Here is a 25,057-nt window from a genome sequence, read left to right as displayed (position 1 = left end):
TGGTTTCCCACTGCATGACCACTCCTAAATTAAATGAAATAAGGTAGAGAATGACACATGACAAAATTCATCACCGTTCCCGTCCCCGTGGATAACCATGGGAAACCATCTTAGGAGTGGTCGTGCAGTGGGAAACCAATTGTGGTTAGAGGGATTTGAGCCCTGATGAAACCCGTTCAGGGTGAAACATGTTGGCGATTGATCCCTTGAATGAACCACTTTAGCTAAGTATTAGCTTTATTTTCAAAATATATGTGAAGTGAATTGAGAACACATTATCATCGAAATATAAATATAAATGATTCGATGAGGATTCAATGTTTAAAACCAACCACTATGAAGTTTATTGGGGTGGATGGTGGCATTTCTGAGGGTCCGAAGAAATATCATTTGAGTGGATTTACAGGTAGTGGCCTTTACCAGACCATTATCCTTCAGGAATTGATGTTATTGATCCTGTCATTAACAATATTTTGTAAACTTCCTGGGTGTAAACTATTCTCTAAAATAAGGCATTTACAGGGAAATTTTAAGAAGAAGGTTGCACCCACCACTAAGGCCTAGGGCCAAAGTGCCGGGAACTGCTTCCTCTTCATTTGAGTCTGCTTAGAGACATTAGGAAATACAGTCAAACCTCGGTTTGCGAGTAACCTGGTTTGTGAGTGTTTTGCAAGACGAGCAAAACATTCTTGCAAAACTTGTCTTGCAAACTGAGTGTTGACTTGATTTGTGAGCTAAAAAATGCAAGGTGATGCACCTGGGAAAGAAAAATCCGCACAAAAATTATGTACTGAATGGTGAAACCTTAGTTGAGACCAAGACAGAACGCGATCTAGGGGTGATTATTAGTGAGGACATGAAGGCTGCCAATCAAGTGGAGAAGGCTTTCTCCAGGGCAAGACAGATGATAGGTTGTATCCGTAGAGGATTTGTCAGCAGGAGACCTGAAGTCATGATGCCGTTGTACAGATCCATGGTGAGGCCTCACTTGGAGTACTGTGTTCAGTTCTGGAGACCACACTACCGTAAAGACATACTGAGGATCGAGTCAGTTCAGCGAATGGCGACCAGGATGGTCCTGGGGCTCAAGGATCTCACGTACGAAGAGAGACTAAAAAAATTGCGGCTGTACTCACTTGAAGAAAGAAGAGAACGGGGAGACATGATTGAAACGTTCAAATACATCACGGGACGTATCGAGTCAGAAGATAATATCTTCTGTCTCATGGGACCCTCAACAACCAGAGGGCATCCGCTGAAAATCAGAGGAGGGAGATTTCATGGCGACTCCAGGAAGTACTTTTTCACCGAGAGAGTGGTGGAGCGTTGGAATGGACTCCCACTGCAGGTGATTGAGGCCAGCAGCGTGACTGATTTTAAGAAGAAATGGGATACTCATGTGGGATCTCTAAGGGAATGAACTCTGGGGGGAGGCAAATTGCAATGGGCAGACTTGGTGGGCTATAGCCCTTTTCTGCCGTCATTTTCTATGTTTCTATGTTTACCCCGAGAACCGGCATCGCCCCCCACCCCGCGCGAACCGGCACCCCCCGCTCGACCAACTTTAACTCACCCCCCCTGTCTGGCACCGGCACGAGAACCGGCATCGCTCCCCCCCCGCTCAAATCGACACCCCCCCCCCTCGAGAACAGACATCTCCCCTCCCGACCAACTTTAACTCACCCCCCCCCTCTGGTCTGGCACCGGCACACAGCCCACAGGATGTGCTGGTGCCGCTTGAAGATCTTCTTCCTGCCTCTGCCGGCTTTGAGCATGCATCTGCGCATGCTCAAGCCCTTCTAATTCTCCCTCTCGCCGAGATTCTCCGAGAGGGAGAATTAGAAGGGCTTGAGCATGCAAGCAGTGTCTCACTTCCGGCTCACCACACAATTGTTTCCCACGTACTCACCTTTATAGGACCCCCAGGGACCCCTGAAAAAGACTTTTTGTCGACACGTGGACCGTGTTGGGTCCTGTATCCCTAGCGGACTAGGTCCTTTAAGGCAGTGTTTTTCAACCTTTTTTGGGCAAAGGCACACTTGTTTCATGAAAAAAATCACGAGGCACACCACCATTAGAAAATGTTAAAAAATTTAACTCTGTGCCTATATTGACTATATATAAAGTAATTCTCTTGAATAGGAATCAAATAAACACAAAGAAAGTATTTTATAATGCTGCCACCGCCAACAACACCGTTGGCGGCGGTGGCACTCAAGTGGCTAAAGAGCCGCAGTTTGCCGGCCTAGGGACAACACTGGAGGGTGGCCAGCTGTGCACCCCCTTGGGACGTAAACCCGGGGTGGGGCAGACTGCCCCCCCCCACCCTGGTATGCCACTATCTGTACCTCACTCCCTCCCTATGACCAAAAATTCTCCTTTCTTCTATTCCCCGTGTACACAACCATCTCTTTCCCTCCCTTCCTCTCTCCAAAGTCCATGCCTTCTGTGTCCAAAAACCCATTCCCTCCCCCACCTCAGCATCTCTTTCCCTCCCTTCCTCTCTCCCTCCCTTCCTCTCTCCCAAGTCCATTTCTTCTGTGTCCAAAAACGCATTCCCTCCCCCACCTCAGCATCTCTTTCCCTCCCTTCCTCTCTCCCAAGTCCATGCCTTCTGTGTCCAAAAACCCATTCCCTCCCCACCTCAGCATCTCTTTCCCTCCCTTCCTCTCTCCCTCCCTTCCTCTCTCCCAAGTCCATTTCTTCTGTGTCCAAAAACGCATTCCCTCCCCCACCTCAGCATCTCTTTCCCTCCCTTCCTCTCTCCCAAGTCCATGCCTTCTGTGTCCAAAAACCCATTCCCTCCCCACCTCAGCATCTCTTTCCCTCCCTTCCTCTATCCCTCCCTTCCTCTCTCCCAAGTCCATTTCTTCTGTGTCCAAAAACGCATTCCCTCCCCCACCTCAGCATCTCTTTCCCTCCCTTCCTCTCTCCCAAGTCCATACCTTCTGTGTCCAAAAACCCATTCCCTCCCCACCTCAGCATCTCTTTCCCTCCCTTCCTCTCTCCCTCCCTTCCTCTCTCCCAAGTCCATTTCTTCTGTGTCCAAAAACGCATTCCCTCCCCCACCTTAGCATCTCTTTCCCTCCCTTCCTCTCTCCCAAGTCCATGCCTTCTGTGTCCAAAAACCCATTCCCTCCCCCACCTCAGCATCTCTTTCCCTCCCTTCCTCTCTCCCAAGTCCATGCCTTCTGTGTCCAAAAACCCATTCCCTCCCCACCTCAGCATCTCTTTCCCTCCCTTCCTCTCTCCCTCCCTTCCTCTCTCCCAAGTCCATTTCTTCTGTGTCCAAAAACGCATTCCCTCCCCCACCTTAGCATCTCTTTCCCTCCCTTCCTCTCTCCCAAGTCCATGCCTTCTGTGTCCAAAAACCCATTCCCTCCCCCACCTCAGCATCTCTTTCCCTCCCTTCCTCTCTCCCAAGTCCATGCCTTCTGTGTCCAAAAACCCATTCCCTCCCCCACCTCAGCATCTCTTTCCCTCCCTTCCTCTCTCCCAAGTTCATGCCTTGTGTCCGAAACGCACTCCCTCCCCCCTTTTGTGTTCCGTGTTTGCCTACCAGCCCATCTTTGCAACTTTCTCAGCAAAACGAAGCTCAAGCCGCGAGGCTTGTCTTCTGCTTCCTGTCTGCCCTGCCGCACACAAATAGCCGAACGGAAGTATTCTCCGACGTCAGCGCTGACGTCGGAGGGCAGGCTTTGCTTAAGCCCTCCCTCCGACGTCAGCGCTGACATCGGGGAACGCTTGCGATCGGCTATATGTTAGCTGCAGGGCAGGCAAGAACAGAAGACGAGCCTCGCGGCTCGAGTTGTATTGAACTCCGCGGGTCCCCCGTCCAGCTCTCTCCTGGACCGCCCCTCCCCCTAGACTGGTGGTACTGCCCTGATGGCGGCCCTGACCGTACGGCACAGCAGGCAACATCTCGCGGCACACTAGTGTGCCGCGGCACACTAGTGTGCCGCGGAACAGCGGTTGAAAAACACTGCTTTAAGGCTCTTATGTGGATGATTTATTTTTATGTGGATGGAATTATTTTATGTGGATGATTTCAGTGTGCCTTTGGAACTTTGACACTTTAAAATAAAGTCAATTTAGGAACATCGCCACTCCACAGAGGTTTTTTTTGTTTTGTTTTTTTTGGTTGTCTCCTTTGATCCCAATAGATCTGGTATTCATGCAGCAAAATAAACTTAGCAAATAGGCTGTTGTCCTGCATACAATTCAAGGGACCACAGGTAGAGTACCTGATTACTAGTCAATGTATTGTAAGCTGCTGTGGGTAAATCTCTTCATGAAAAGGCAGCTAATATATCTCAATCAATATTATGAACAAGTTGGTACTGCCTTCAATGCTGGGTAAATCTCATCAAATTGGAGCTACTGTACAGGAAGTGTATAAAGCAGTTATCTAGTTCACAGTAAGATTGGCTAGTACAATACAAAGAAATGTCCTATGTGATACTGAAACTTTTGCACCTTTTGTAATATGCTATTTGTTGAATAATGAACCATGTAGATGAGTAGCCCTGAGCTTGAGAGTCATCCATTTGGGGGCTTGCTCCATCTGTTAGAGATGACCAGCCATGCTTTGTGTTTTGCAAACTGTTTTAAAAACTGTGTATGTATATTTGTAGTATGTATGTATAACTAGGTGCATCTAACCTTATCTAAAAGTAAAATTTATTAATCGCTTTCAGATTTGTAAATTATGTGGATTTTCATCCCAGTGGCACTTGCATTGCTGCAGCTGGTACAGATAACACAGTAAAGGTTTGGGATGTTCGCATGAACAAGCTGCTTCAGCATTATCAAGGTACCTTTCCCTTTTTAATATGTATTTATTATCATGCATTTTGGGAATCCAAAGAGCTAAATTGGAAGCCATTCCTCAAATGTAATTTATTTGTAGACAGTTGGCATCTAAATGAGTAACATAGTAACATAGTAACATAGTAGATGACGGCAGATAAAGACCCGAATGGTCCATCCAGTCTGCCCAACCTGATTCAATTTAAAAAAAATTTTTTTTTTTTTTTTTTTTTCTTCTTAGCTATTTCTGGGCGAGAATCCAAAGCTTTACCCGGTACTGTGCTTGGGTTCCAACTGCCGAAATCTCTGTTAAGACTTACTCCAGCCCATCTACACCCTCCCAGCCATTGAAGCCCTCCCCTGCCCATCCTCCTCCAAACGGCCATACACAGACACAGACCGTACAAGTCTGCCCAGTAACTGGCCTAGTTCAATCTTTAATATTATTTTCTGATTCTAAATCTTCTGTGTTCATCCCACGCTTCTTTGAACTCAGTCACAGTTTTACTCTCCACCACCTCTCCCGGGAGCGCATTCCAGGCATCCACCACCCTCTCCGTAAAGTAGAATTTCCTAACATTGCCCCTGAATCTACCACCCCTCAACCTCAAATTATGTCCTCTGGTTTTACCATTTTCCTTTCTCTGGAAAAGATTTTGTTCTACGTTAATACCCTTTAAGTATTTGAACGTCTGAATCATATCTCCCCTGTCTCTCCTTTCCTCTAGGGTATACATATTCAGGGCTTCCAGTCTCTCCTCATATGTCTTCTGGTGCAAGCCTCCTATCATTTTCGTCGCCCTCCTCTGGACCGCCTCAAGTCTTCTTACGTCTTTCGCCAGATACGGTCTCCAAAACTGAACACAATACTCCAAGTGGGGCCTCACCAATGACCTGTACAGGGGCATCAACACCTTCTTTCTTCTACTGACTACGCCTCTCTTTATACAGCCCAGAATCCTTCTGGCAGCAGCCACTGCCTTGTCACACTGTTTTTTTCGCCTTTAGATCTTCGGACACTATCACCCCGAGGTCCCTCTCCCCGTCTGTGCATATCAGCTTCTCTCCTCCCAGCATATACGGTTCCTTCCTATTATTAATCCCCAAATGCATTACTCTGCATTTCTTTGCATTGAATTTTAGTTGCCAGGCATTAGACCATTCCTCTAACTTTTGCAGATCCTTTTTCATATTTTCCACTCCCTCTTCGGTGTCTACTCTGTTACAAATCTTGGTATCATCTGCAAAAAGGCACACTTTTCCTTCTAACCCTTCAGCAATGTCACTTACATACATATTGAACAGGATTGGCCCCAGCACCGAACCCTGAGGGACTCCACTAGTCACCTTTCCTTCCTTCGAGCGACTTCCATTAACCACCACCCTCTGGCGTCTGTCCGACAGCCAGTTTCTGACCCAGTTCACCACTTTGGGTCCTAACTTTAGCCCTTCAAGTTTGTTCAACAGCCTCCTATGAGGAACTGTATCAAAGGCTTTGCTGAAATCCAAATAAATTACATCTAGCATATGTCCTCGATCCAGCTCTCTGGTCACCCAATCAAAAAATTCAATCAGGTTCGTTTGGCACGATTTACCTTTTGTAAAGCCATGTTGCCTCGGATCCTGTAACCCATTAGATTCAAGGAAATACACTATCCTTTCTTTCAGCAACACTTCCATTATTTTTCCAACAACTGAAGTGAGGCTCACCGGCCTGTAGTTTCCTGCTTCATCCCTGTGACCACTTTTATGAATAGGGACCACATCCGCTCTCCTCCAATCCCCAGGAATCACTCCCGTCTCCAGAGATTTGTTGAACAAGTCTTTAATAGGACTCGCCAGAACCTCTCTGAGTTCCCTTAGTATCCTGGGATGGATCCCGTCTGGTCCCATCGCTTTGTCCACCTTCAGTTTTTCAAGTTGCTCATAAACACCCTCCTCCGTGAACGGCGCAGAATCTACTCCATTTTCTCGTGTAACTTTGCCGGACAATCTCGGTCCTTCTCCAGGATTTTCTTCTGTGAACACAGAACAGAAGTATTTGTTTAGCACATTTGCTTTCTCCTCATCACTCTCCACATATTTGTTCCCAGCATCTTTTAGCCTAGCAATTCCATTTTTTATCTTCCTCCTTTCACTAATATATCTGAAAAAATTTTTATCTCCCTTTTTTACATTTTTAGTCATTTGTTCTTCCGCCTGTGCCTTCGCCAAACGTATCTCTCTCTTGGCTTCTTTCAGTTTCACCCTGTAGTCCTTTCTGCTCTCCTCTTCTTGGGTTTTTTTAGCCTTTTAGTGGTGCCACTAAAAGGCTCAAAAAGGCACTTTTTGAGCCTTTTAGTGGCAATAGTACTGTATTTAGGGAGGCAGTTATCAATGTGGGCTATTGTTAGAACATAAGAAACGCCTCCACCGGATCAGACCGAGGTCCATCCAGTCCGGTGCTCCGCACACGCGGCGGCCCATTTAGGTACTCTTTTTTGGAGACCCGACTTTACCGTATCCCTCAATATGATATGCAAGAAGGTGTGCATCCAACTTGCGCTTGAATCCCAGTACAGTAGTCTCTGCCACAACCTCCTCCGGGAGTGCATTCCAAGCACCCACCACTCGCTGTGTGAAGCAGAACTTCCTGACATTTGTCCTGAACCTGCTGCCACACAGTTTCAGGCTATGACCTCTTGTCTGTGTCACCTCTGAATATGTTAATATGGGTTATTAATAACTTGGCCTTCCAGTGCGATAGACATGCTATTCATGAATATTTCTGAACCTTCAGGTAGTCGACCCCCCTTCTCGTGAAAATTCTTATAGAGAGCCTCATTCAAGTTTTAAGTTTTTATTAAAATTTGATATCCCACTTATTACTGTGTTTCTCTGAAAATAAGACACTGGCCTCTTTTTACTAAGCTGCATTAGCATTTTTAGCGCAGGCTAAACCTGCGCTACGCGGCTAGAACTAATGCCAGCTCAATGCTGGCATTAAGGTCTAGCGCACACGGCAATTTAGCGCACTATTCCACGCGTTAAAGCCCTAACGTGGCTTAGTAAAAGGCCACTGTCATATATTAATTTTGAGTCCAAAAAACATACTAGGGTTTATTTTCTGGGGGATGTCTTTTTTTTTTTTATTTTTATTTTGTGTACACACGATCATCTCTCACTCATCCCCTTGTGCAGCATCTTTCTATCCCTTCCTTCTCCCCCCCCCACCCGTGCAGCAGAACCCCGAAAGGAATTTCATTGTGTTGTGTTAGATCTAACTTAACCTAAGCATTGTTATCCCAGGACAAGCAGTCATGATATTCTCACATGTGGGTGACGTCATCTACGGAGCCCCGATGCGGAAGCATTTTCAAGAAAACTTGATTGAAGATTTAAGTTTGCTCTGCTGCTCCACGCATGCGTGCCTTCCTGCTCCACTAGGGGGTGCATCCCCTCGTGGTCTCCAGTTCAAAATTTTCCGCTGAGCCTAGAAGTCGTGTTTTACAGGCTCTGCCCCAACTGCCTTCTAGCACCGCGATTTTTTCTTGTTTTTTCACGATTAAGTCGCTGTGCGCGAATTCTTTACCTTTTAAATTGATTCCTGCTTCGTTTTTGACGACCCGGAGGCTTCCGGGTCCCCGTGGCCGCGTGGCTAATCGAGCCGCGGCTACTTTCGATTTAATGTCCCGGCCTTTGACCGGCTTTAAAAAGTGCACCCGGTGTGAGCGGCTCCTTTCCCTCACATATCCGCTTCGCCGGTGCATTCTCTGCCTGGGGGCGGCTCATCCAACCGACTCCTGCCCCCGGTGCGCTACTTTCCAAAACCGGGCCCTCCGTCGAAGAAAAGCCTGCATGGCTGACCTCTTCACCCCGGACCAACCCTCCACCTCGGCCTCGAGGTCGGCCCCGGCCCCGGATACCTTGGCACCATCTCGAGACTCGACTCCGAAGCCCTCGGGACAACAGAAAGCCTCGGCCCCGGGTAAGTCCCCTCTTCCCTCTTCAGGTCCCGTAACATCGAAGAAGCCAGCCTCGGGGACAACGTCGACGCATGGCGGAAGCCCCATGCTTACAGCCCCGACTAAGCCCTCCAAGCCTTCGGGCCGTGCCTCCACCACACGGGAATACTCTGATACGAGGTCACCCCCAGTGGAGTGCACCGAAGCAGTGGACATGCCTTCGATGCTGTCCGTGCCCGTCTTCCAGGACCTACTCCGAGCTATGATCACGTCGGAGCTGTCCGCGGCAATGGCCCAATTTCAATCGGCCTCGACCTCGACCCCGAATGTGCCAGACCAGCCGGAGCCTCGCATCGAACAACCTAGAGGAAAGGTGCGCAATCCTCGCCGCATCCCATCCTCCTCTGACTCCTCGCCGAGGCGCCCGAGACGTTCTCCCTCCGCAGACCGCCGAGGGGCGAAACGTCGGGCTAAAACGACAGAAACCTCGAACCTCCGTACCTCCAAGAAGGCCAGAGGTTCACCAACCCTACGAGGCCGTTCTCCCACACCTCGTACGGGACCACTAGGGGTGGCTGAGTTATCACTCTCCAACCCGCGCATCCTCCGAACTCCCCCTCGGACCGGGACCCCGACCCGAGGTCGCAGGTACCCTCCGAGGGAGTCCGGATCGAGGTCACCGATTCGACATCGATCGGTACCCCGAACCCCGGCATCGTCTCCGAGGGGCTCCTCGAGACGCCGAGGATCGACAACCCCGGAACACTCTCACAGCGCTTCCCCGGCCTCGGAGCAGGGATCAGAGCAGGAACCTCGATACTCGAGGGAAGCCTCCCCATCCTTCTCCACCCGACGAAGGTCTCGTTCACCGACCCCGCACGGGGCCCCGGGAACATCTCGCCCATCCTTCACTCGCTTTGTCCAGGACATGGGCCACGCCTTGGACTTAGACCTCCAGTCCGACTCCAGATACTCTAAGGAGTACCTGGCGGAGCTGGATATGCCATCACTGCCCAGAGAGTCCCTTCGCTTACCACCTAACCCGGTACTCCAACAGGCCTTTTTCAGGAACCTGGAGACCCCCTACATGGTCACAGCCGTACCCTCCAAAATGGAGGCCAAGTACCGCACAGTACCTTACCCGGGATTCGAGCAACCACAGCTCTCCCACCAATCGCTGCTAGTAGAATCCTCCTTGAAAAAGGCTCACCCATCTCGGGTCTCAGCAGCGGTCCCCCCAGGCCGAGAAGGCCGAACCCTGGACAAGTTCGGCAGGAGACTATATCAAAACGCAATGATGGCCTCTAGGGTGCAAAGCTACACTTTCACCTTCACATCCTACCTCAAACACCTCATTGGACTATTGAGAGCCTTTGAGACTGACCTACCGGCCTCCCGGCAAGGAACGTTCGGCCTGCGTTTAGAGTCCCTCTCCAACCTGCGCCTTCATCTATTCCACGCGGCCTACGATGGCTTCGAACTCTCCTCCAGAGAAGCAGCCTTTGCTATCGCCATGCGCCGACTAGCTTGGCTGCGCCTGGTCGACATGGACCCCAACTTACAGGACCGGTTGGCTAACCTCCCCTGCTTGGGAAAAGAACTGTTCGATGACACTATCGAGGCGGCTGCAAAACGCCTCTCCGAACATGAACGCTCGTTTGCCTCCCTTGTCTGACAAAAGCCCAAACCTCCCGCGTCCAGGCCGTATAGGGCCCCTCCGCGCCGCTACCCACAAAAGTCCACCCCTGTCTTCTCGCGGCCCCCACCCAGGCGTCCGCAAGCCCACCGCCGGGCCATGCCCAAGTCCCAACTGCCTGCGACCACCAAACCATCCCCGTCCTTTTGACGGGACACGCGGAAGGGGGCGGGCCCCCTCCGCCATAGTCCCAGGCCTCCTTCCCATCGGGGGTTGGCTCAAAGCCTTTTACCCTCGCTGGGAACAAATCACGTCGGACACATGGGTCCTTGGCGTGATCTCATCAGGGTACTCTCTCAACTTTCGGGCCATTCCTCCGGACAACCCCCCAAGGAATTGCCCTCCCAACCGGACTCAGCTACCCCTACTCCTCTCCGAAGCTCGAGACCTGCTTCGCCTGAGAGCAGTCGAGAAGGTTCCCCCCGACCAACGGGGGAAGGGCTTCTACTCCCGTTACTTCCTGGTACCGAAAAAAACGGGAGACCTACGCCCAATACTAGACTTGAGACGCCTCAACAAATTCCTGGTACGGGAAAAATTTCGGATGCTCTCACTACCGACACTCTACCCCCTGATCGACGAGGGCGACTGGCTCTGCTCCCTCGATCTCAAGGAGGCGTACACACATGTTCCAGTGCACCCCGCTCACCGCAAGTTCTTGCGTTTTCAGGTAGGGGACTGGCACCTACAATACCGAGTCCTCCCCTTCGGCCTAGCATCATCACCTCGGGTCTTCACCAAGTGCCTCGTGGTGGTAGCAGCAACCTTACGTTCCCAGGGCCTCCAGGTATTCCCCTACCTGGACGACTGGCTAATCAAAGCCCCGTCCAGGGAAGGGGTTATCTCAGCGACCCAACAGACTATTACCTACCTACAAAGTCTGGGGTTCAAAATAAACTTCCCCAAATCCCAACTACGCCCCTCGCAGTCCCTACAGTTCATCGGGGCCACGCTGGACACGGTTCGCCTCCGTTCCTTCCTCCCCCCTCCGCGCCTAGAAGCGTTAGTAAGTCTGAGTCGAAGGATCTCCCTGCTGACCTCGGTATCAGCTCGACAGATGATGACTCTCCTGGGCCACATGGCCTCCACCGTCCATGTCACACCCTTCGCCCGCCTCCATCTGAGAATCCATCAATGGACCCTGGCGTCTCAATGGCGTCAAGACCGGGACCCGATCGACCGTCCCGTGACAGTGACTCCTTCATTGCAACGATCGCTCCGCTGGTGGGCCGACTCTTCAAATCTTTCCAAAGGTTTGCTCTTCCTCACCCCACCCCACAGCAAGGTACTCACCACGGACTCGTCGGAGTACGCTTGGGGAGCCCATCTGGACGGCCTACGTACCCAAGGAATGTGGTCAGCACAAGACCGTCGCTGCCACATCAACGTACTAGAGCTTCGGGCCATCTATCTCGCAGCTGTAGCCTTCCAACATCTGCTCCGCGACCGAGTGGTTCTCATCCGAACCGACAACCAGGTAGCGATGTACTACGTAAACAAACAGGGGGGGACAGGGTCTTGGCCCCTTTGTCGGGAAGCCCTGCGCCTCTGGAAATGGGCAATCTCCAACAACACCTTCCTTCGAGCGGTGTACATACAAGGAGAACAAAACTGTCTGGCGGACAGACGCAGCCGCCTCCTCCAGCCACACGAGTGGTCACTACACTCTCAAACCCTACGAGGGGTGTTCGAACGGTGGGGGACGCCTCAAATAGACCTGTTCGCATCCCCTCACAACCACAAGCTGCCTCTCTTCTGCTCCCGGATATACTCCCCGGACCGGCTCGAGGCCGACGCCTTTCTCCTCGACTGGGAGGGAAGGTTCCTGTACGCGTTCCCGCCGTTTCCTCTGATACTGCGGACGCTTGTCCACCTGAAAACAGTACAAGCCACCCTGATCCTGATCGCCCCTTGCTGGCCACGCCAGCCGTGGTTTTCCCTTCTACTTCAACTCAGTGTCAGAGATCCACCGCCTCTGCCCCCGTTTCCCTCCCTACTGTCACAGGGTCAGGGTTCACTGTTACATCCCAATCTTCAGTCTCTTCATCTGAATGCTTGGTTTCTCTCCCCCCTGACTGCTCTCCCCATGTCTCAATCAGTCAAGGAGATATTGGAGGCCTCCAGAAAAACCTCGACGAGAACCTGCTACTCCCAAAAGTGGACCAGATTCTCAACCTGGTGCTCCTTCCTCAGCCAGGACCCGGTGTCGGTCCCGTCCCTCTGGTCCTTGACTATTTACTTCAATTATCTCATTCCGGCCTAAAGACCAACTCCATTCGAGTACACCTCAGTGCAATTGCGGCTTTTCATCAGCCCCTGGAAGGGAAAGCCCTCTCGCTCCATCCCTTAGTCTCTCGCTTCATGAAGGGCCTGCTGAACGTCCACCCCCCTCTCAAACCTCCCCCGGTGGTTTGGGACCTTAACGTGGTTCTGGCTCAACTAATGAAACCTCCATTCGAGCCCCTAGACAAATGCCATCCAAAATTCCTCACTTGGAAGGTAATTTTCCTACTCGCGCTCACGTCCGCCCGGCGGATTAGTGAGCTACAAGCTCTGGTACCGGACCCACCCTTCACGGTATTCCACCACGATAAGGTGGTACTCCGCACCCATCCAAAGTTCTTACCTAAAGTAGTGTCTGATTTCCATCTCAATCAGTCCATTGTCTTACCTGTGTTTTTCCCCAAGCCCCACTCTCATCCCGGAGAAGTGGCGCTCCACACTTTCGACTGCAAGAGAGCATTGGACTTTTACCTCCAACGCACTCAGTCACACCGGAAAGTCCCACAACTGTTTCTGTCCTTCGACCCAAACCGGTTAGGTCACCCAGTTTCCAAACGCACCTTGTCCAACTGGTTGGCCGATTGCATCTCCTTTTGCTACGCTCAGGCTGGTCTCGCGCTGCATGGTCGAGTAACGGGACACAAAGTCCGAGCGATGGCAGCCTCCGTAGCGTTCCTCAGGTCCACACCTATTGAGGAAATCTGCAAGGCTGCCACGTGGTCTTCGGTTCATACCTTCACCTCCCACTACTGTCTGGACTCACTGTCCAGAAGCGATGGCCGGTTCGGCCAATCGGTACTGCGAAATCTATTTGCTTAAATTGCCAACTTCCCTCCATCCCTTTTCAGTTAGCTTGGAGGTCACCCACATGTGAGAATATCATGCCTGCTTGTCCTGGGATAAAGCACAGTTACTTACCGTAACAGGTGTTATCCAGGGACAGCAGGCATATATTCTCACAACCCGCCCACCTCCCCGAGGTTGGCTTCTTGGCTAGTTAAGTGAACTGGAGACCACGAGGGGATGCACCCCCTAGTGGAGCAGGAAGGCACGCATGCGTGGAGCAGCAGAGCAAACTTAAATCTTCAATCAAGTTTGCTTGAAAATGCTTCCGCATCGGGGCTCCGTAGATGACGTCACCCACATGTGAGAATATATGCCTGCTGTCCCTGGATAACACCTGTTACGGTAAGTAACTGTGCTTTCTTGTATGTCACATCTTCCCTATAAAATAGAGCTTTAAATGGTTAACAAATAAATAAATTTCAGATGTCATAACATTTTTGAAATAAAGTCTTGAGATCTTTGTGGAGCAGATAACACATGGGCTTTTCTGAAGTAACTACAGTACCAAACAGCTCCTAAGAATAAGCCATTGCCTGTTTACTGTAATGGAAGCCTGTGCTTAAGTGTGTCTGGCACCATTTTGACAACTTTTAAAAGATTGTTGCACTCAATGTTTGGGGTATCACAGTCCAACTAAAGCTGGCATTTGGGGCTAGAAATCCCAGGACTGCTGCAGTGGGTGATCTTCACTAATTTTGGGGTGTTGTGTACAGATAATATGAAACCATTCCCCCTGTGCAGGAGATGCTGCACTTGCGGGGGGGAGGGGGGGGGGGAAAGCGCTGCCACTGGCGAATCATTGAGTGTCAGGGACATTTGGGAGGGGCTTCAGGGGTCGATCCAACTAGAGCTTATTTTTGGGATAGGGCTTATATTAGGACCTACCCTGAAAATCATGCTAGCGCTTATTTTCTAGGTAGGTCTTATTTTCGGGGAAACAGTAGTTTCCTAAGCAGTGTATATTTCAAATGTAAAATTGGGAAGACAAACTGGTACAAAAGGGAGAGAACTACATGTCAATATAAGACAGAAAAGATATTAAAAGGTAGCACAGTAGGAGGGTGCCTCTCTGAAATTTTGTGTAATGAGAAGAAAAAGAAATACGATTGATTAGAGATCAAATGCATCTTTAAATAAGAATGTTTTTTAATTTGGTTTTGAAACAATCTAATTATGTTTCTTCTCGTAGTTCAGTGGGCATTGAGTTTAAAAGCGTAGGGACAGTGACCGAAAATATGGTAGAACAGGTTGTGCTAATGTGACGTATTGATGGAATGGATAGAAGATATTGGGTGTTAGATCTTAATGGAATGTATGGGATAATGAGTCTATTGAGAAATTCTGGAAGGTTAGTGACTCATGTTTTGAATGTTAGTAGTAGTATTTTATATGTGATTCGGTACGATATTGGGAGCCAGTGGGCTTTAATAAGAAGCTGAGTCACATTTGCGTTTTCTATCATTTTTATTGCCGTGTTTTGGATCATTTTTAAGCGTCCAAGTTCTTTTTGTGCGATTCCTTTGTGTAGCGCGTTGCAGCAGTAATAATAATAACTTTATTCTTGTATACCGCCATACCACTTAGTTCTAGGCGGTTCAACATAATTGAAATACTAGTTTACAAATTTTTCAGAGATACGTTTTCATTGATTTTTGATAAGTATAAGTCTGAGCCTGAGCAATAAATTCACTAAACCAATTGTTCAGTTTGCCTGCCTGAAATACAAACGTTTTATCTAGAAATCTTTTATAGCGACAGAGTTTTAGCATCGGAGAGGCTGATAAACAAAATCAGGGGTGGGGAGATTGAGAAGCATTTTTTTTGGGGGGGGGGTGTTCTGGAGTTAGAGCCAGGGTTTCCTACCTATAAAACAGTATACAGTATAATCTTTCCTATTAATCCAAACATTTAATAAAGAATCAGACATTGATTGAACATAGAAAATGAAGACCTGGGCTATGGTAGTTTCATTGGATTTACCTAAAGTAAGATAACAAAATTGTAATGTATAAATGAGGTCCTGTGATCTAAGGTCTTTTTTGAAGGCCTCAGAAGTTGTTCTGCAGATAACATAATTTTTTTTCTCCAAATATCCAAATAATCCAGTTGAGTGTTGTAAGACTTTTATTTTTAGACAAAGCAATGAAACTGTCGGGATAGAAGAGTATAATTTAAACATCACCTACACAAATGATACATAACAGTGTACCGCTCTGTTTTCCTTTTTAGTACATAATGCTGTAGTAAATGGTCTCTCCTTCCATCCCTCTGGAAATTACCTAATCACTGCATCAAATGATTCAACCCTTAAGATTTTGGATCTATTGGAAGGAAGACTGCTCTATACTCTTCATGGTCATCAGGTAAGCTAAATTCAGTCAAACATAAACGTGAATGATTTCTGAATTCTTGCAGTTTTCATGTTAAGGCATTTTAATGGTATCTGGTAAAGAAATAATGTTCTTTGCAGAAATCTTCTGAATTATTTAATGACTGCCTACTGAAATGTAAATAGAGGGGTAGAAATGCAGTATTTATATGTGCATTTGCTTAAAGTTTAGCCTACCCTATGTTACTCATTGTAGGAATATAAAATTTAGAACCTTCTGTCACATATATTGTAGAGATACTTTACCTTTAAAGAAAAATCTCCATCTGCACTGCAACTTTCATTTGACTTAAAAACTGCTGCTAAGTACAAAGGGAAAGAAAACTTGATCCAGAAACAATTTCTTCATCACCTAATTCACTATGAACTACTAAGTAAAGGTGAGAAAACAGTTGTGTATAGCAGTGGTATTCAACCACCTGGCCAGTAGGGTTTTCAAAGTCTCTGTCATCCATATTCATTGTGGATATCCTGAAAACCCGACTGGCCAGGAGGTCCCTGAGGACTGAGTTGAATACCACTGGTGTATAGTCTGGAGGGCTCTGTGCTGATTTAGTTGAGACTGGGGGTTGTGTTACTGGATGATAAAAAGCAATAACAACTTCCTTAGCAAAGCAGCAGATGGATCCGGAGACCAATGGGATAGCTCACTTCTACCAGCAGGTGGAGATAGAGAAACTGATTAACAGGTGTACTTATTTGCTGGCACTCCTCCTGTCTCATCAGTATTCTCTATCTCCAAGCAGGTGGAAGTCGCTATTCAACTAGCTCCTGGATTCTGGCTGTGGCTGGAACTTTATTACCTCCTGTTGAGATTTTCTCTTCAGTGAGACTGCCATTCTGTTTCTCCTGTTGAGTTTTTTCTCTTCAGTGAGACAGGGGTGTCCGGCTAATCGGTGCCGACTTTAGAGGTTACACTTGGGCCCCCCCTTGTCCCTGCCTCACCCTCCCTCCAATGATAGAGGGTCTGCCCTGGTCCCTATTTTTCTTCTTTCCCATTTAAAAAAAAAAAAAAGGGGGCCTACACAGCTGACTTTTTGCCCTGCTCGTGCTAGGCAGCAGGTGTTGCCGGCGTCTACCGGCACTATCCAGTAGATTGTGAGTATGTGTTTTATTCTACTGGTCTCTGAACTTTGTGGTTGTGTAAGAGCTGTGGGTTTTTGACTATGGCAGTTTTGTTTTGTGGTGGAATATGTTTTGGTATCAGCTTGCTTCAGTGAGGTAGGTGGCCTCTGTATTCCTGCGCATAACTAAGGAGCGCTTCTTTTTCTTACCCTAGCGCTTGTGCTGTGGGGTTGGTAGTTTCTGGGACATTGTTTCTTGATACTGCCACGGCCCGTGGGTAAATGTAACTGTGTGGCTCTCGATATGGCCGCAAATTGTGAGGACGGCTCCGGGTGTGTTATACATTATCTGTAATGGAGCTGAATCGTTCTATAGCGCGGGTGGTGCGAGCTTGTGCTCCCCTACTGTTGGGAGCCATGCGCCTTTTCCCCTTTCCTCCCCGAGGTGTGTTTTGCATTTTTTATACGCTTCGGCTATGGGCTCCGAGTCCGGTGTGAGCGGCAATGTTCTAGGAGCCGGCCTATTTTGGCGCGAAACAGTCCGAGTTTGGGTCGCCAGCACTGCAATACTCGGGGAGTTATTCTGGGCGGCTGCCGTTCTCAGCGCGGGCCTCGCCGTCTGCTTTGCGGAGCGGTATGCTGCGGTTTTGGCTATGAGCTCCCGGTCTGTTTTGTACAGCGCTGTTGGGGGAGCTAGCCGGTTTTGATTCTGGCAGGAAAGTGCCCGCGCTTGGGCCCCCAGCGCCGCGGGGTTCATTGACTCATGTCCTACAGCTAACTTAAGCGTGTACCGCGGCTTATTTTTGTTTGAAATCAGCTGTGCCCCGTATTGCAGTGCTCCATTTGCTGTGGTGTTTGTCCACATGCTTCTCTTAACAAGAAAAAAAAAAAAAAAAAAAGAATAGGCAACTGGTTGTTATTGGGGGCTGTACATTTATATCTCTAGGCACTTCCACATTAAGTTTCTGCCCTGAGTTTGGCTGCCTACGCTTGGTTTTGCTGCCTTAGGGGTTAGCGAACAGCAAGGTGGAGTAGGTGTCAAGGGCGTGCCAGTGTATCATTCGTGTGGTTCATTTCTTCACTCGGGGTTCCGATAACGTGCGGTGATGTTGGAGGTTTCCTTAGGCCTTCTGCCTGGGTGCTGCGTCCGCCTGCTTGGGCTCTAGACTGGTTTCTGCGGGGTAGTTGCAGGAATTCCGAGTTGAGGGTCTCTCTTGAGGCCTGATGGTTCTTTTCTTCTTGCTGTGGGCCAGCTTGTCTGTGAAAACCTGGTGGCGCAAGGGTTGTGTGCTGGGTTAGTAACAAGGAGCTGAGGTTCAAGCCCCAGCTAAGGAGTAGAGCTGATATGGCTCCAAAAGAAGAGGCGAAGGTTCAAGTCTATTTAAAAAAAAAAAAAAAAAAACTCCTCGGGTTTCTCTTTTTCACTGTTTTCCCCTGGCTGATGATAGCTTGGATTTGCCATCTCAAGCTCGCTTTAGGGGCACAGTATTGGTACAATCTCTGGCTTGGCTGCGCCATCCTTGCTATGTGGATCTGTTGAGCCTTTCGACAGCCGGACTGAGAAGTTTCCTTTGATCTCCGACTTTGCTCTCCTTGATTTAGATCAACATGGATATTCATACTACTTTGGTATTACGACCTAGCTTTTGAGCAGTCTTGACTGGCGTGTGACGGTAATGCGAAGCAGGTTGTTTCTTCTCTTATCCAGGCGCTACAGACGTCTTCTCCTGTGGCTTCTGCTTCCTTTTGGAGGTGTTTCCTTTCTTGAATACTTCTCAACAGTTGCACCCTTCCTGAGTTCCTTTTTAGCACAGGTATATTGCCGATGGCATAGCGTTCAATTCCCTTCAGCTTCAATTACCATTCTTGGCTTGTTACAGGAACTAGGTATATGGCCCTTCGCTGACTTCTCAGCTTCCTGTAGTTCAGTTCCTAAACAGAAGGCGGTATATTCATGCGCCTCTTAGAAAGTCCGGTTTGGTGTAATTCATTCACGTACTTCTTCTAAGTTACCGATGGCTTCATTTTAGCCTTGTCCTTTGGGGCTCTAAAGAGCTGTGCGGTTGACCATGGGATTCCTCGTGGTCATGGCTTCAGCTTTGCAGTTGCGATGTTGCAGGCCTTGTTCAACGGGGATTCCTATTCCTTATTTCCGTCATATGGGGTGTCAGTTCGGATGGTACCACTATTTCTTTCTAGGGGGGGTCATCCTTTCTTTTACATCATGCTCGCTTTTCCTTCCTTCTTCCTGGAGGGAGATAGTGGAAGCAGTACTTTTATTCACTGCATTTTTTGAAACGTATGTAGCGTTCTCCGCGAGATCGGTTTCTAACAACTGTTAGTGGTTTATATCTCCTTTTTGGGATTCTTCAAGGGACGCCTCAGGCGTATGGCGGCGTCCGATGCCTACCTCGCTCAATGGTCCAGGAGGACATTCTTTATACTTGCCTGCTGGCAGGGGAGCGGGTGGCGATTGAACTTCATGACCATTCTGCTGGAGCGATGGCTGCTTCTTGGGCTCGGCCCAGAGGGTTTTTGCCTTGGAGGAGATTTGTCTCACGGCTAACTGGTCTTCCGAGAGTACCTTCTCTCCGCGTCTCTGCATGGATGTGCGGGCACATGCGATAGGGGTTTTTTGATGCTTCGGTCGTTGCGAAGGCGGCGTTTGCTTCCCACCCAAATTAAGGATTGCTTTGCTACATCCCATTGGTCTCTGGATTCATCTGCTGCTTTGCTAAGGAAGGTAAAATTATGTTCTTACCTGTTAATTTTCTTTCCTTTAGAAGCAGCAGATGAATCCAGAGCCCCACCCTTTCTGATATCTGGTTGTCAGTTTTTCGTGTACGGCTTTTAATGATTGGGTGTTGTTCATGATTGTATTCTGTATCGTTGCTGTTCGCGAGGTGTTCTGGGAAAGAAGTTTTTTACATGCTATACCTACTGATGGTTAAATGTGCTTGTGCTTGGGCAAGGAGCTATACTGATGAGACAGGAGGAGTGCCAGCAAATAAGTACACCTGTTAATCAGTTTCTCTATCTCCACCTGCTGGTAGAAGTGAGCTATCCCATTGGTCTCTGGATTCATCTGCTGCTTCTAAAGGAAAGAAAATTAACAGGTAAGAACATAATTTTACCATTTTCAATGGAGGGGAAGCCTAATGGTTAGCATCCATTCCCCAGCAAAAGGCATTCAAAGCAAAAAACTATATGTCGAACTACTAGCCACCAGAGCAGCGAAAATAGATGGCCACCTCTCCAAGCTACTGACCAAGACAACCAACTACAAAACATTCAGGAAAGAACTGAAAACTATACTTTTCAAAAAATTTGTCAAATGAGCTAATCAAAAATATGAGAATTGAGCCAACTTCTTACATTACATTACATTAGTGTTTTTTCAGTTCAAGGCGGTTTACCACAAAACCCATCGCTCATGCTAGTCTTCAAATCGTGTAAGCTCACTCTATCAATTCTGTAAGCTCCCTGGGAATGTCAAGCCCAACTTTTTGGTAAACCGCCTTGAACTGAAAGGTATTGGCAGAACACTAATGTAATGTAATGTAAGAAGTTGGCTCAAATCCTACTGTGGCTTCCTGTGACCCTGGGAAAGTTGCTTACCCTTTCATTGCCCCAAGTACAAAAACCATAGTTTGTGACCCCCAGTAGGGACAGAGAAAGAACCTCCCATATAAAAAATGTAAACTGCTTTGGTTGTGTTATAGAATGGTGATATATCAAATCCACGATAAAGATGGTGGTGTGAAGTGCGCTATTCTTAAGAGCTTATTTGTTTGCTTTGTTTCCTCTGTTCTGTTGTCCTAATTTTTCCAAACGAGAAAAAATAAAGAGGGGAACAAATCCTTCACAAAAGCAAACTAAAAAGTCTAAAAAAGGGAAGAAAAATAAAGACCAACCAAGGATACAGAATTGTATAACCTGACATAGTCTGTGTTTGGACTCTATGAGCCTGCATCAGGGGTCAATGAACTTTGAGGAGGAGACTGAATTCTGAGGACTTTCTTAGAGATCAGACTCCACAGGTGACTCTTGAGGAGAGGAATGTTGGCCTAGTGCCCACCCTCAGTAAGCCTGGCTCTAAGAGAGAGGTTGTAAAGGCTCAGCATTAAAGATAGTTTTCACAGCAATTTGTGAACTACATATATAATTTGCATATATTTGCTTCAGGAGAGAGCTGTTGACTAAAAGTTTTCTTTAAATCTATTTATGACTTTTTTTAGACTTTGGGAGTAGTAAGTGGGAGAGAGGCCTGGCGCGCTATACTTCATGGGGATGTGAATCCTCTCACCTTAAGTCGTATACAGGGATATCAATACCTCCTTTTTCCTACTGGCCATACTCTTGCTATGTACCATTGTGAGGTTTCAGCCTCATTGAGGACTGTTTAGACTAAGCTAAAAGAGTCTGAAAGAAGATCTAAAATAGAGATAATCTAGTAAATGAAGGTTTATGTCAAAGTAGCCTAAAAGAGTCCTGTTCGATTGAGTTGGAAGTTCAAAGGAGCAGGAATACATTGCTGGACACCAAAAATTAATTATCTTTTTTGCTGGTTTTCCTGTGATCTTTAATTTGATTGCTGCAATTGTCCAGGTCTCATCACGTCTGGGTAGGTAGAACCTATGTTTCAGCCATCATGCTGTGGCTTTCTGCAACAATCATGACGCCAGCCGTGGAAGCCTAGGAGAACATATCTTTAATTTTCTCTAGAATAATACTGTTCTTTATGTGTTAAATGAATAACAGTATTTTTTGTTTGTTTATAATTTTTTATTAATTTTTTTTTCTGTAAATACATACAACACAACAGCAAACATAGAGAAAATAGCAGAACCATTAAGATCTTCTGTGTTAATCCTTCATGAATACCTAAAGGATCCAAACCCCTCACCAAAAGACCCAATGAATAACAGTATTTTATTTCCACAAATAATAGTTCAGTGTTTGTATGCAACATTAGAGAACAGTGTTTGTAATAGTTTGTAAATCGTTCCCTTTATCTCTTATTGCAGGGGCCAGCCACTTGTGTTGCATTTTCTAGAGCTGGGGATTTTTTTGCCTCTGGAGGATCTGATGAGCAGGTAAACTTAATCAAATCATATTAAATGTATTATTTGACTATGCTAAAATCTCCAGTTTTCTCTTGTTTGTCCTCACTCTTTACACTTGTCCTTTTTATAAAATTAGAAAACAATAAATGGTGACCCAACCCAATTCACAAAATTGTTGTCCAATGTGCTTCTTTGAGCACAAACCCAATCTCTGATCCGAGCATTCTAATGAGGGAAAATGCCATGCAAAAAAAGGCAGCGATCGATTTACAAAGCAGAAGAGATCCAGACTGGGTTTGCTGATTCAAAAAAAAGAAACTGCTTAGGACCAGTTGCTCACTGTCCATGGTTAACGCTTTAGCCCTGAAATAAGTATACCTTCCTCCCCAAACCAAAATGGCAGGAGGGATGCCCACTCCCTCCTGCCACCAGACACTCCTCCCCACACTGAACTTTTAAATATGGGCAAAACAATGGCCAATCAGGGGCTTCCTTAGGCTCCTCCCCAAGGGAGGAGCCCGAGGTGTCTGATCCAATTAGGGCCTTAGGCCCCTCCCCATGCATCACATGTTGCACCGGGGAGGGGCCTAAGGCCTGCATTGCGCAGACAGTGGCGGAGGAGCAGGAGGGTCTGACTGGGCACCCCTCCTGCTCCCTGACTTAAATGTACGGGAGGGGGGCAGGAGGGAGTGGGCATCCCTTTTGCCATATCTGCGTTTGAGGGGGGGGGGGCGATGGCAGGAGGGAATGGCCATCCCTCCTGCCATTTTTGGGTCACCGCATGTTTGGGGGGGCGCGCATTTGTCAGGGGTTGTTGGGGGAGGGCCGGCGGCGGCGGATTAAAACATTTTTTTTAATGGAGCAGATATTTTGCATGTGTAATACATGCAAAATATCTGTGACATGAAAAAAACATCCAGGCAGAAACCCTGACAGAAGTGACAGGAGGCTGTTTCCCCTGTCACTACTGTTAGGGCTCTGCGCATGCCTTAAATTTTATATTGTGCTCAGTACACCTCTACCCAGGTCATAAAGTAAAACTTGGACAGTCCAGTTCTTGTCCTTGAATCGTATGCTCATCCCCAATGAATGTGAAACATTTATAATAACAAGAAACTTCTTGTGATCAGCTCCTGGTTTTAACTTGTGAATGAATACACAAATTAAGAGGATGAATACACAAATTAAGGCACTTTTTAACAATTTTTTTTAATTTATGTTGTAAATTAATCAAGTAAAAATAGATATATATAAAAAGCAATAAATAAAATAAAAATTAGCTAGCATTTAGAATATAAATTTAACAAGTAGATGAATGCTGATATATTCAATTGCATTTATCCCGAGTGTTTGAGTTAGGGGAGTGGATTATGTGGCAGATGCTATTTATGGTCTGTTCAGGGTCTTGTGCAAGGTTTCTGCATATACTATTTCCGCCTGTAGAATGCTTTGAATTGGAAAGTGGGCTGCCTGTTCAACAAATCAAACTGCATCAAGCAAAAATTAAACAAACAAAAAAAGCAAGGCTATAGAGCTGGGGATTCTGAATATCTTCTGAAAGCCCTTACACCACTGCAAAATTGAGATAGCAGTGGACAATCAAAGATCCATATGTTGATCTATCCCTGTAAACATTTTACATCTCCAACATGTCAGTGAACGAGTGGCTTGTGACAATGGAGACTGAGAACTTAAATGCCATAAAAATTTAGTAAATACAATCAATTTGTTTAAACATGAAGAGCAGGAGGGGCAAAGGTAACATTTGAAGTACATATATTTGTGGAGTAATGACCATACAAATGGCCTCCATTCTCTCCCACCAAGTAAGCCATAAGGAAGACAATTTAGTACAGAGTTCCCTTCGTTTATCAATAAGTTGTTTGGCATTAAGGCTTATTGTTTCCTCCCATGAATTCCTAAACTTCACACCCAAATACTTAATATCCAAACTGCATCATCTTAAGGAATATGGGGATATCATATCAACCGTACTATGTACACTGAGAGGTATGTCTTATATGGGAGAGGATCGGTGTCATTATTAAGAAAATAATCAGCAGTCCATTGCTCAAAACAATGAACTCTGTATCTGCATCTTATCCAAGGACAAGCAGGCAGCATATTCTCACATGTGGGTGACATTCACGGAGCCCGGATGTGGACAGCCTCATAAGCAGACTTGCTTGTAGAACTTCAGAAAGTTTGTGACTGCCGCATTGCACGAGTGCCTACCTGCCCAGCGTAGGGCGCATCTGTCCTCAGTTCTGAGTTTTCTGTGGAGCTGAGAAGTCCTCTTTTCGACACTGTGCTAGACTCAGTTCTAAACTTTGTGCCTTCTCTCACCGTGGCTTCTGTTTTGTTATTTTTCAGGGTTGCTGTGTTTATGCATTTTCTATAAAAAAAAAATTTTTTTTTAACTTCATTTTATTTTTCTGGCACGGCCTCGGCTGGCGGGTTTCTTTGACTTTGCTGAAGCCATCTTCCCGTCTATGTCCAAGCAGACCACAGGCTTCAAGAAGTGTAGCCCTTGCCAGCATTCGATATCACTCACTGACCCACATAAATGGTGTATTCGGTGTTTGGGACCTGACCATCATCCGGAGTCGTGTACTCGCTGTGCTACCCTTCAATCTTGAGCCTGCAAACATCGTCGAGTTCAGGTGGAGAAACTTTTCGGTATGAATCCACTTGCCCTGGCCTCGACCTCGACTTGCCATCTGATTAAGTCTCTCACTGGGATTCCACCTTCTGCCTCATCCTTGACCTCATTGATTAAGCCTGCCTCGTTCGGGGCCTCCTCGTCCTCGGGTAAATCTGCTAAATCTTCCCCTGACGAGACACTTGCCTTGCTACCTCCCTCAGGTCAGGTGCCAGCAGTGGTCATCAAGCTACCCTAGAAGCATGTCTCCAAGTAGAAGGGTTGTTCTTCCTCCTCTTCTCCAGAGACCATCCCTGCA

The 25,057-nt window shown here is 47.3% G+C and overlaps 1 protein-coding gene across 6 annotated transcripts in view; it reads left to right on the top strand.

The window, feature by feature from the left end:
* POC1A (POC1 centriolar protein A) overlaps positions 1 to 25,057 on the top strand; it is a 185,282-nt gene that overhangs the window by 126,288 nt on the left and 33,937 nt on the right. For all 6 annotated transcript variants that reach the window (XR_004537357.1, XM_033926272.1, XM_033926274.1 and 3 more), the window contains exons 6-8: positions 4,698 to 4,813; positions 15,808 to 15,941; positions 22,059 to 22,127. Coding sequence is in view for 5 of the 6 variants with exons in the window: in XM_033926272.1 (XP_033782163.1) it covers positions 4,698 to 4,813; positions 15,808 to 15,941; positions 22,059 to 22,127 (319 nt within the window). In the remaining variant the exon portion in view is untranslated. The remainder of the gene's footprint in view (positions 1 to 4,697; positions 4,814 to 15,807; positions 15,942 to 22,058; positions 22,128 to 25,057) is intronic.

The sequence above is a fragment of the Geotrypetes seraphini genome, chromosome 17, assembly GCF_902459505.1.
Source record: "Geotrypetes seraphini chromosome 17, aGeoSer1.1, whole genome shotgun sequence".
Classification (NCBI taxonomy): domain Eukaryota; kingdom Metazoa; phylum Chordata; class Amphibia; order Gymnophiona; family Dermophiidae; genus Geotrypetes; species Geotrypetes seraphini.
The sequence above is the reverse complement of the archived record's forward strand: the minus strand, read 5'-3'. Positions and strand labels throughout refer to the sequence as shown.